The sequence below is a fragment of the Scleropages formosus genome, chromosome 2 (assembly GCF_900964775.1).
Source record: "Scleropages formosus chromosome 2, fSclFor1.1, whole genome shotgun sequence".
Classification (NCBI taxonomy): domain Eukaryota; kingdom Metazoa; phylum Chordata; class Actinopteri; order Osteoglossiformes; family Osteoglossidae; genus Scleropages; species Scleropages formosus.
Window position 1 is genome coordinate 27,179,090 of NC_041807.1, and position 12,227 is coordinate 27,191,316.

Here is a 12,227-nt window from a genome sequence, read left to right on the forward strand (position 1 = left end):
TCAGCGCAAGACGGACAGATTTGCTCTCAAGATGATTTCTTGGTAATGATATGAGAAAGAGAGGCAGATATTCAGAGATAGAGTGCCCCCTTTTCTTCTTTCCCCTCGGTGCTCAGTCCAGGATAAACATATTTTTAATAGGCCTGTACTGTTATTGTGACAAGATGCTGAGACTCCAAATCCAGAGGTACTTTTTATTTAACTGCTCCGCATTCAGTTCTTCAATCAAATGAAGAGCACTTTACAAACAGAACAATACATTTTTCATCAAAGATTTCGGGGCTGGGACGTCGACTGAAAAAAATAGACTCTTGTAGGCCTAAGAAATAGCCTCACTATTTTCTATCAATCAAATTATCTTCTTTTGCATGCACGCAGCCATCCATCCGTGGATGGATGAGTCCGTTCGACAATCTCTGCCGCAATCTGCATGTCTCTGCGTCGATCTGCCCATCTGTTGAAGATTTTAAAAGATGACTCGGGTAGACAAACTGCAGTGCTGTTCTGACACTCAATACTTGGGAAAATGCTGCAAGTGATGACAGATCAAAACAGATTAAATTTTATTCAGAAACAGAAGATGTACAGATCATTGTTTTATATTTGGGGCGTGAATGATGGAAAAAATCGTGACGACTAAATGACTCAATTTTTATAGAGAACGAATCATGCCATTTTACATGCACTGCTGCACTTCAACATAATAAGCTATATATGTTTACAGCTACTTCAGCTGTGCCTAAGTGGCACATACGACGACAGAAATGAGACTTTCAAAAGGTTGCATTTTGAAGATCACCTGAAGTTATTGCAACACTTAAGAATAACTGTAGAAAATTGGTCAGTCGTGTCTCAATCATACTGTTATGTGTAAAATGGTGAAACTCCATATATTATAGGCAGTTTATAATTCCACCTGTTTAAATCATGTCTACAATGTGATTTTCACAGCTCAATCATGTGCTATATGTTCATTAACTACTGCCTGAAGGTAGCATTCTTCTAACGGTTGAACAATTTCGAGAATAATATGCATTTTCAAATGGCGTGATTAATTTTCAATAACATCTTTGTTTATCACACCATGACATGCTTATAATAACTGGTTTGATGCTTTTACACATGGATTCCTCCATCATAATGCACGAGCACTAATATATAAGGTTTATGGAGTGTGGGGGTGAAAAAGAGAGATTTCCAATAATCCGCATCTTTGCCTTATGCAGCAGCCATAACGCAAGGTTGGTTTTTCGACTGATTAGTGTCATCAAGACAGCGGCCCGGTGAGCAACGTCCCAGCCATCAATATCACAGGGGGTGGGGGAGGCTGAGAGCGCTACATTGCAGGGCCTGCCATCGTCAATCAGGGCTAGCTGGCAGGCGGGCTCGCATCTCTCGCTGTCACTCTCCGTAGGAAAAAAAAAAAAAAAAAAAAATCAGTCCAAACTTTCCCATTAATCGTTGGTGGAAGCTGCCTCTTCCCTTCTGTAGAGCAGTGTGGCGTTTCTCTGGGCTGCTGATCGTTCAGTCTTCTCCCTGTCACTTTCTTGGCAGCATGGAAGGGTGGCAAAGGCAGTGGGGGGGTATGTGGCAGGGTGCTTCATCACGGTGTGAAACTAAGGCAAAGTAAAATAACTGGGAAAACTTGCAGAAACTAAAGAGCTGTGCACGTGAGGATTACCACACCTCGCAAGTGTGGAGAGCAGACTGATAGAACTGCCAGTTACATGCGTGGGTGTAAAAAACATTGTTTTGCAAAATGTACTTATGACTTTCCCGGGTAAATTCAGCTTTGTTTTCCAAACACATTTAAAAATCCAATATGTTGAACCATAAGCTGATATATTAGAAAAAAAATGAACGATGACAAAGTATCGCGAGATTGCACTAATGCTCACGCAACATTTTCATTTTCCCCTCATGCTTTTCTGTGATTGCAAATTTCAAAAATTAGGTTTTTTTTCCCCCTGTGTCTCTTTAGGAATTCCTAGGAATGGAACCAAAACTGCAACCTTTATCTTCAAAGCCTACAGTTTGGTGTCAGTGTCAGCAAGTGTGCAAGAAAAGTGGCACTTGAGCATGTCGCTTGGACAGCAGTAGAGGGAGTGGGTGCATCACCATAGCCACAGGGTCACACTTACCTGTCACCAGTGTAATCGTCCTATCCTGCCCTGTAACATAGGCTTCCCTATAGAGATCTACCATAGGCATCTAACATGAAGTCTGCTGCGACAAAGGGGTAACTTGTGTATATGTGTGTGTGTGTTTTCTTAACCTGATTTGATACACGTGCCGAAATGAAAATGCAAACTAACCCCTTGAAGTCATGAAGAACAGCATAGTTCAGACATTGAGGAATGGAAAAGAGCTCCAAAAGGGTGAAAACGGCCAAGTGCAGATGGAGGACTTGTAAAGGGAAAGATGCTTACGGTGTGCGGGAATAAAGAGCCCACATCTGCCTCCTCGCAGTCCAAGTTCCGTAGTGGGGTTCTACCGCATTCGCCATCTGCTTCCACAGCTCACAAACTATGGAGTGTCTTTGAAGGAGCGGGTTAATTTAACAACTGCTACCACTCTGTATGTGTTGTGCTTCTTTCCTTAGCGCCCATATTTCTACAGCGTGCAGGTAAACACCAAGTTTCAAAACCAATACAGACACATACTGTCTGAAAACGCTTGTCCCAAGCGGGGTCGCTGCAAACCAGAGCCTAACCCGGTAACACAGGGTGTAAGGCTGGAGGGGGAGGGGACACACCCTGGACGGGATGCCAGTCTGTCGCAAGGCACCCGAAGCGGGACTCAAACCCCAGACCCATCAGAGAGCAGGACCCAATCAAACCCGCAATGCCACCACAACCCTTTCAAAACAAATATTAAGGTTAATGACTGACAACACACCTATTGCCCTTATTGAACCCTCATCCCTCAACAAAATATGTGCTTTGGTTTGGAGATGATGGAAAAAGAAAGGAAGAAAAAATTAGGTGAAGCACTGTAAGGGATGCTGAATAATTCATTAATAACGTTGCAAAGAAATCCACATAAAATTATATTGCAAGAATAATTTTTGTTTAGATTTATTGCATATAAATACATTTACATAATGATCTAGCTTATCAGATGATAATTTTTATATTTGGTCTTTCTAGCAAACAGTGTGATTTATTAATAGAGTGTGCCAGGACTGCATTACTCATCATGTTTACATGAAAAACTTTCAACACAGGAAGCCTACTGTGCTATTATTAGTGTTTATTACTCAGCTGTAGGGCTTGTGCAGCCCATGTTTGGGTTTTCTAACTTGTCTAAATAAGGTTTCATCTAGTGAATCCTGCAAATCGCTCAACTCTATTTGGGCTTTTCATGGCCTTGGCAACAATTCGAAGTGAAATAAAATCAGCAACAGTACTGAATTATTATTCCATCTCAAGAAGCTCAAGGCGTTGAGGATATGATTGCATAAACTACAAGTTAATCAAATACTTGCATTTCACAGGACTTGCTCCTTTATGAAGGATGGCATCACAGCTGGGTGATCCCCATCGGGATTGCTGCTAGGCGTGTAACACTTGAATTGGTCACGACTGGGCACATCAATCATACGGAAGCTGGTACAATTCTGAAAATCATTCAAGGTGTTCGCCGGTCAGGTCATGCTTTGACCAACCACTGAGGGTGGGTTTTAACAGGTGGGTCCATTGATTGGTAGGTTGTAAAATTAGTTACTGTTTATAAGCGGCTGTTTCGACTAGTGCTAAGCGGGCTGAGGTGGTACTAGCTGGATGGTGGTGGTGGTGAGGAGGTTAAAACAAAGTGTGACGTTAATCCAGGGTCAATAGAACCTGAGGCCATATTGGCAAGCCCATTCATCTCCTAAACCCATACACCCCTGCCAGCAGCAGAGTACCAGGCCGCCGATCTGTGAGCGATATCTCTGGGGTTACATGGGACTCCACGGGCACATGGTAAATTTACTCTCTGTCGCTAGAGAGGAGCGAGGGAAAAAATTACCTTTGACAAAATGCTCCTTTTCTAATGTGTCTCCAGCTCCCTCATCCCCCTCTGACAGCAATTAGTCTGGACTGCCTGACATAATTCATTCTTATGGAGTGGCTAACAGCATAATGGTACTCCGGCGAGGTGTGAAGGATGGATTGGCAGAATATACATACGGCTCCAGTGCCTGATAGCACAGGCAGTCGTGTGCGTGTGCCACACTTCTGCTGCCAACCCATGCTGCCCGCTGTTACTGCTCACTACGGCCTCCTCCCCAAGCGGACAAGTGTGCAACGGCTTGGACATGAATATTCACAATTTACCTGCCTACTTCACGGCGCTGAATTATCTTGAACTGACACATGCCTCATTTTGACTCTTAATAGCTTTAAAGCTTTTGAGGTTTGCTGATTTTTGTTAATGTGGAATTTTTTTTTATGGTTTCTACTTGGGTTTCCTCACTATTGACTGCCTATCCCATTAAGCATTGATAATAATCCCTAATTATGCCTAATGGTTTAATCCAAAATCTCATCATCTCCTCTCCCAACACCCTCGGTAGAGGAATGTAGCTGCCACATGCTGAATCCACGCTACTATGACACCGCATTTAACTACAGCTAAGCGGAATAGGATATACCCAGCTGCATTCCCCTTAAAAACACACAGACACACTCACAAAGTCATAACATATAAATATGCATGAGCACAGACAAAAGTACTTTAAAAGCATTCCTTCTTCTTTCACACCCTCAGGCTACATCAACTGATCAGCCTGTGTTTTTCTGTATTCTGAGGAGGCGTACATTAAAAAAGTACAACGTAATGTTCATCAGATCTGTCATATGCAAATAAGAAAAGCTTGGATGGAAGTGATTTTCTGTTTAATAGCTACACGGCAGGCAGAGGAGGGGACCAGTTGCGCATGAACCGTATCCCTGGAAGGCAGGCCATGGCTGTACTTCATTGCAACATCTAGAGCTACTCCTTACCAGCAGGTCTCAATGGCAATAACATTCTATCAACCAGGTACACCTTAACTAAGTGCCTTTTACTCTCACAGCTGTGCTCATATTCAACTCGTTCCATCTCCCAGTGCTGCCAACTGACCCAGAACACAAGCAGAAGAATGTTGAGCAAAAGGAAAATTATTCTGGGATAAATGGCAAAAATTGTTAAATTATTTAGACATTTAAAAAATAGCATCTGAATGCCTGCAGAAGAGAAAAGGGAAGCTAGAGATTTGCGCCAATGGGTGGGATGTAGCAAGCTAGCACATGCTTCACAAAGCTTTGCAATGAAGTCTACACACATAATTAAATTGTTTCTATTCTGTCAAGTGAGAGAATTGCTTTAGCATTAGTGAGATCAACAATCTCTCTGTGAACATGATGGTTTGAATTCAGTAGCAGAAATCAGTTATGTTGTGGATAACAACGTATGACAGTATGCATCCTGCATGTACCCCTCCCTCCAGCAATGCTTTTAATTTTCCCTTTATCCACATGGGGTTGAGTCAGCAGTCCTTGCTGGTGGTCTTTAGCCGGTTTTTGTAGTGAGCAAGTGCAGGCTTCTCGACCCCCCCCCCCACACTCACCGTATGAGTGGCGGTGCTGGGGCCGAGCTGATGAGCACTAATGTGCACCTGGAGGGAGTTTCTAATTCATCATCATGAAGCCTTAATGGCCCCCAGGGCCGCTTGCATGCAGCTGCTGCTGCCAGAGCTCCCACACTAAGCACCTTATCTCCCCTTCACGCTTCAACCGCTGATCAGACCCCCATCCAAACCTCCACTCCCTCCACTTGGGCCTTGCCTCGGCACGCAAATAGGCTACAGGAGCTGAGTAGTAAGAAGGAGCGAATGAACAAAGGAAGGAGCATTACAGGGCTTAGAGGTGCTTCGGTATCATGGACTTTTCCTGACTGGTTCCTCCAGTGGTGGTCAAGGTGCACACAATGGAGACTCTGCAGTCCCGGCCCTGCCCTACTCCACTTTGCCAGTCACATAACGAGTGTACCTGTTAATGAGATCCTTCACGCCTGTGAGCTGATTCCCCCAGTGCCAGCATGTGCATAAACAGCTGAATTAATCAGGGGAGGTCTATCCCTGGGGCGCAAGGTTGAGGGTGGGTGGACAGAGGGCCCAGGGTTAATGAGGGAGACCAGTGGGAGGCCACACTTGCTCTGGGATCTGTCCCACTTAACTCTGGCTGAGGGCACCTCTACCTGGGGGACAAAGTATACCAATTATGTGCTTTTTCTGTCTCTTTAGCGGGAGTCTATCCTTACAATTAGTAGACAATGAAAGGAGACGCTCACATTGGCCCTATCCCCCCCCCCCATTCCCCCTGCACACCACCCTTCCCACAGATTGATTAATCAGGTTAATGTACAGAGCTGGGGGTTTTAATAACCTCATTTTTTTAATACTTCTCCCGTATGAAACATAGATGGATTAGTACAACGGGAACTGTTCCCCCTTTATCCTTTATCCACTCTTCCCTGCCTTTCTCCTTTAGCAAAATCAGAGAGGAGACATTTTAAAGACACTGGGACAAGGGTATTCGGTGGTACGAGTTTAAGACCATGGACTACAAGAAAACTCACAAGCAGAGGACATGGTACACGTGATTCCCAGTAGCCCATGCCAACTGGCGTGACCTTGGCAGAAGAGCTGGAATTGAGCGACAGCTGGCTTTTCCCATTGGAGCCTTTTGCAGGGAAGAGGAGCAAGTCTGGTACAGCTTTGCAATGTGGTGTGAGAGGTGGAAATAAGAGTTGCTTTTGTATCTGCCTCTCTTGAAATACACCACAAGCCTGTCAAATGACAATCCATTGCCTCAGCAGTTGATGGCATGTCCCCAGTGTGGGATTGTAGGAAGACACAAGATTTCTAAGATTTCTATAAACAAACCCCATCTTGAATAAGCCTCAGCAGCGCAAAAACTTCAGTTAGAAGTGAACCTCAACATCTTCAGGAGCCTTAACATGAGTCCCAACATCAGTGAGTAATGAGAGAGACCCAACACGAGTGAAGCCCCGAAGAAGTGGGATTCAACATAAGTCCCAGCACGGGTGACATTCGACGTGAGTGGACCCCAGCAAAAGCAAGACCGAACACGGCAAACCCACCGGAAGATCTGCTTCAGTCAGTAGAAGGCTGTACCACCTTCCGTGCGCTGCCACTCTCTTTCTTTTATACATACCCGCAAACGTGCTAACGACACATCCAGTTAACTCCTGTTTTCTTTATCATTGAAAATCATGAACAGCTCTGTGCCAATATGTGTAGAGAACCACAAACATTTCAATATTTATTTATATATTCCAACAATACATACACTATTCATTCATATTTTTGTTAAATTCTATAAAAAAGTAGCAGATACCGGCAGAGACCAGTTTGTGATAAACATCCCATTATTCGGTACTCCTGTGTCTATTAAATTTCTGTCAGCATTTTCTGGAACCCCAACATTCTCACAGTAAAATAAAGCTTTACAATGGCCTTTCCTATCTTCTTCACCCATATGTGCTCTCGGTGAGAGAACCAATCCCACAGAAATACCTTTCCCCAATATAACTGTCGGACCATGGGTCACTGTTTGGGCCTTCAACTCCTTCCGTGAAAGGACTTTAAAGTGCATCTTAGCACTCGGTGAAAAACTTAGTGGCTGTGCTGCTGTATGGCTATACCTGTAACAGTTCCTATACCTGTAAAGGAGATGGATTTTTTTCTACATTGCCCTTGTTCCTATACTATACTCTGTATGTCCTTTCTTTTCTCCGCACTCTACCCTTCGGTAGTACCTTCCTTTGCTCTGTTCTCTCCCTCCCCTCCTTTCTTCATTATCACAGCCAGCTCTCTGGGTGTCTATATTTCTTTCATTTCTGTTAAACATTCAGCACTTCCTTTCCGCCGCCTTTGTACAACTATCGAAACAGCAATGTAACCCGCGACTTCCCACACCCCTTGCTTCACATCCTCTCTTGCTAACGCACGAGAACTAATTAACCAGTCAGGATTTTCTCTCCTCCATATTTATCAGTGAGGTAACAACTTGTAAGATATCGGCAGGACAAAATAGTGTTAGCAAAAGAACTCAAAGGGGTTAGTGGGGATACATTAAGTTTCATTGTAATAACGATAATATTTCCTACTCTTCTATTTTTTCATCCATTCTGTCTCACTAAAACAAGCTTAACCAAGTAGCCCCCCCCCCACATTCTACTCATCTTCTTTCAGTGTGCTACCTCCCTATTCCCTTACTGAATTTCAGCATATCCTTCCCTACTTCGCTCACGTACCCCACTCCGCCCCAAGCACTCGGTGGTGCTCACCTCGCTCACTGGGCGCTGCTCGCCTGTCTCATTTAATCCATGGCGATAACAAATTACCCTCTGAGTTTTCTCATTCCCCACTATCAACAGGATGCTGCCGTTTCCAGTGTGCTCCCACCTCCCTGCAATAGGTATCATTTGCTCTGGGAGGGAACATCAGCGGCGCAGTCCTTGCGGGCTCGGGGGAGGCCCATTAACCACCCAGAAGGACAGGCACAGCTAAGGAGCACTCACCACAGAGGCACTTTATCTTTAGCGAGGAGAAAAAAAAGCAAAAGAGGAAAGAACATGGACCAGATAACGTATGGCAACATTTGCAGTAATGTTTTTCTTGTTTGCAATTTTTTTTTTTTTAAACTTTAAAAAATTGTGTGCTGCAAACTGTGTCCTTTTACCACAGGCTTCGTAAACATATCGTAATCATTATGGCTATCGTTACAGCGATGGTGACAATGACAATGATCATCATCATTGATTGAATGCATATTGCCGTCTTCTCAGCATGACAGATAGACTGTCACATGTGCCGCGATTGCTCCCGTTTGCCGTTATCGTATAGTACACTCATCTCTCTGTGACGAGCCCCGCTGGGTCCAAAATAGAAAACAGCCAAGTGAGTTCGCAAAAAATGCCTCTTGTTCTCGTTGACTGTGACCAGGTAGGGCTGACAGAGCTGTTCGACTTAGCCGTGCTTCCACCCTTTGCAGTGAGGCACAGCAATTGGCTATTGAGAGCTGCTGATGAGCAATTTGCACAGTCAAGAAGGGTAGAGCTGCCATCTCTTTTGTTTACCGAGCGTAGTACCCCCGCTCGCAGCACCACACTCCTGTGACTGACAGATTGCACGGGTGCTCAAATTACCCAGTGAGTCATTTATAAGCCTGCGTTTGAACCCAGAAAAAAAAAAAAAAGTTGTCAGAAAGGGATTAGTGAAAAAGTAGCATCAATTTCAGAAACCTAACAGGCTTATAAACAAACCTGAAGCAAGTGGGCTCCTTGGGGAAACTGAGATATTTTACACTTCACCAAGACAGACATTATTAGGAGTTCTCCTGGGAACAAGAACAATGATTTTTGTTGTTACTGTTAGTGTTTTTCACCCTTGGACAATTTTGGAAGCCTTGTTTAGCAATAGTACACACTCCGTAGTGTCACTGTTAAGTATAGAACAGGCGCTCAGGTCCCTTGCCTCGGTCTTGCCTTTAAGATACCATTAGGCACCACTCTCAGTCGAGATGTCATGAAGATCTCACTGCCCGGCTTGTGGCTGGAACAAGAGTGCGTGGGTCGATGCCAACTCACCGTTCTTGCTGTCAACTCTGGTGGGTTGTCGTTGGTGTCTGTAACGGAGATGATGGCGGTGGCGGTGTTGGACAATCCGAAGTTCAGGTTACCCTCCATGTCAGTGGCCTGGATGATGATGGTGTATTGGGAGACTTTCTGCAAGAGAAGGCACACACACACATACTCTGCCCTTAGCTTCAAAAGGCCGATGTTTGTTCTACGTGAATGAGCGAATAATCACAATTAAGATAAAATCACATGCTATGGCAGAAAGATTAGAGAGAAAACAAGCATGAAATCGTGGGCGAAGGAGCTGATTCTTCGTCACTGATATGATGTTCCATTAAATAACTCAGCAGGGATGGAAACTCAGCACGGATGGGTTCTAATATTAGAACTTGCGTAGAATCCTGTGTCCAGTTACGCAATCACCAATGGGACGTGCATTTGGAAATTTGGAACCATGCTGCGGACTGTCACAAACACGCTTACACGTAGCTGGGCGAGCGCGGCATCCAGCGCATTGTCCTGTGAGGAGACTACAGCGATGTGGGCGTTACGTCTATACAGGAAGACCCGCCAGTTGCGGGCAAGCATTGCAAGCGCCAGACCCATTTATTATAGCCTAACTGTCCCTACTCTGAGCCCGTGAGATGGCGCCGTCATCAGTCATTTTAATGGAAGCCCTGGCACTTTAAAAAGAAATACTCTATTGAAAATATTATTGAGGCTGAATGAACATTACTTAGTTCCTTAATACAGAAAATGCCTAGAAGTTTCTTGGTTTCTCTCTCTCTCTCTCTCTCTCTCTCTCTCTCTCTCTCTCTCTCTCTCTCTCTCTCTCTCCCCTTCTTCGCCTTGCTCTCCAGCACAGAACACAGGGCGTTCCTGTCGCGAAGGCTGGCTGAACCACTGTCGGGACTTCACACTGATGACACATCTGAAGGCATTTCCGGGGGGATGGGCTTTATACAGATGAAGCAATTTACTCTACCAGGCACCAGCACACGGCCTGATAAAACAATGCGCGATGTGGCATATACATATTCCAAATTTCAAATATAAATTATACAAAGCCTCAAAAAACTGAGGCAATTAAAAGTGAACTGTGGAAAAGGAGTGTGCAATTCACTTGAGGAATGAAAGGACTGTTGGGCCTATAATGTGACAAACACAGAATAAACAAGGGAAAAAAAAAAGGAACTCAAGCCAAGTGTCAAGGAAGGGCTATAAAGAAGGCCACCTTCCCTGCGTGCCCCTCCAAAGGCAGTGGTATCAGCCTCTCGGTTCACCGTGGATTTTTTATCCAAAATGTAGCCCATTAACCTGAGGTGAGAACTGTAAAATTGTGGTTTCATCTAGAGAGTCTTTTTGATGTCATCCACTGTCACCCTTTCCTAACTACTTGATAAAAACAAGATCTTCAAAGCCTAACAGGGGTCCAACAAGTTCAGCATGCCATTGTGTACCTTCACAGTGTTGCTGTGGGTACCACCACCGTGTTGCTGTCGGTACCTCCACAGTGTTGCTATCAGTACCTCCACAGTGTTGCTGTCGGTACATCCACCGCAATGTACTTGGCGTTGCTGAGCATGGAAGACAAGCCACAAGGTAGACATGGCAACTGCGAGGAGCTGACACCGAGAACAGAGTCACCGATTTGATCAGATCGTGTCAGCGCGGAGACCATGGAGACACGAAATATCACAGATTGAAGCACCACCTGCTCTCTATGCTGAGAAGACCTTGAGCATGAAATGTCAGCTATGTGCTGGCTGATGCAACCACACGCACAGAACTTCACTTATATGTGTAATACAATAACCCGATCTAAAAAGTGCTTTTAAAAGAACACTCAATGCTGCCTACCTTAGGCCACCATCCTTGGCAAATAGTATGACAAAAAGTCACCAGCAGCCTCACCAAAGGTCCAAAGGAAATGAGAAGAATGAAATTAACTAAATTTCATGTTTATTCTTGTGACCTGAGGAGCTGATTACTGGTGCTAAGTGCTGAATAAGGGCACGCGTGCATCCTGTGTGGGAATTATGTTAAGATTATCTGTGGGTACAGTGCAGTGGGCTGCGACTGAGGCTAAGGCTCAGAGTGAGCCGCCGTGTAATTAACATTTCTGAGCAGTGAGCTGCTCGGTGCATTTTAAAAAGTGCTCCCGACAAACGGTACTGAGGTGTCCCTGCACGCGTGAGGGTATGTGATGTCAGAGAGCAGAAGTCCGACGTGTATGTGTTATTTTGCAGCAACGTCAAAAGCAGAGCGTACATTTTTTACGGGTGCAATGAGTCTGTATGATGTGTGTGTGTGTGTGTGTGTGTGTGTGAGACAGAGAGATAGACAGACAGCAGACAGTATGATGGAGTGCAGAGACGGAACACTGGGTCCAGAGAGTCCTGCAGCCACTTCCCCGAGCGACTTGAGGCACAGAGTTTCACATCGACGTCTTCCTAATCCCTCTCAGTGTACCTTGGCTAACTGGGCTGCAAACAAAAGGGTGCAAGCATAATGAGTTTTATAGATCTCCTCCACTGATCGTACTTGCCGTTAAATCGGGTCACACAGAAATAAGCAATCTTTTCTGCAAGAACAAA

The 12,227-nt window shown here is 44.7% G+C and overlaps 1 protein-coding gene across 3 annotated transcripts in view; it reads right to left on the reverse strand.

Moving 5' to 3' along the window:
• LOC108936988 (cadherin-4-like) overlaps window positions 1-12,227 on the reverse strand; it is a 304,253-nt gene that overhangs the window by 24,253 nt on the left and 267,773 nt on the right. For all 3 annotated transcript variants that reach the window (XM_018756688.2, XM_018756687.2, XM_029247237.1), the window contains one exon: window positions 9,640-9,777. In XM_018756688.2, the coding sequence (XP_018612204.2) occupies window positions 9,640-9,777 (138 nt within the window). The remainder of the gene's footprint in view (window positions 1-9,639; window positions 9,778-12,227) is intronic.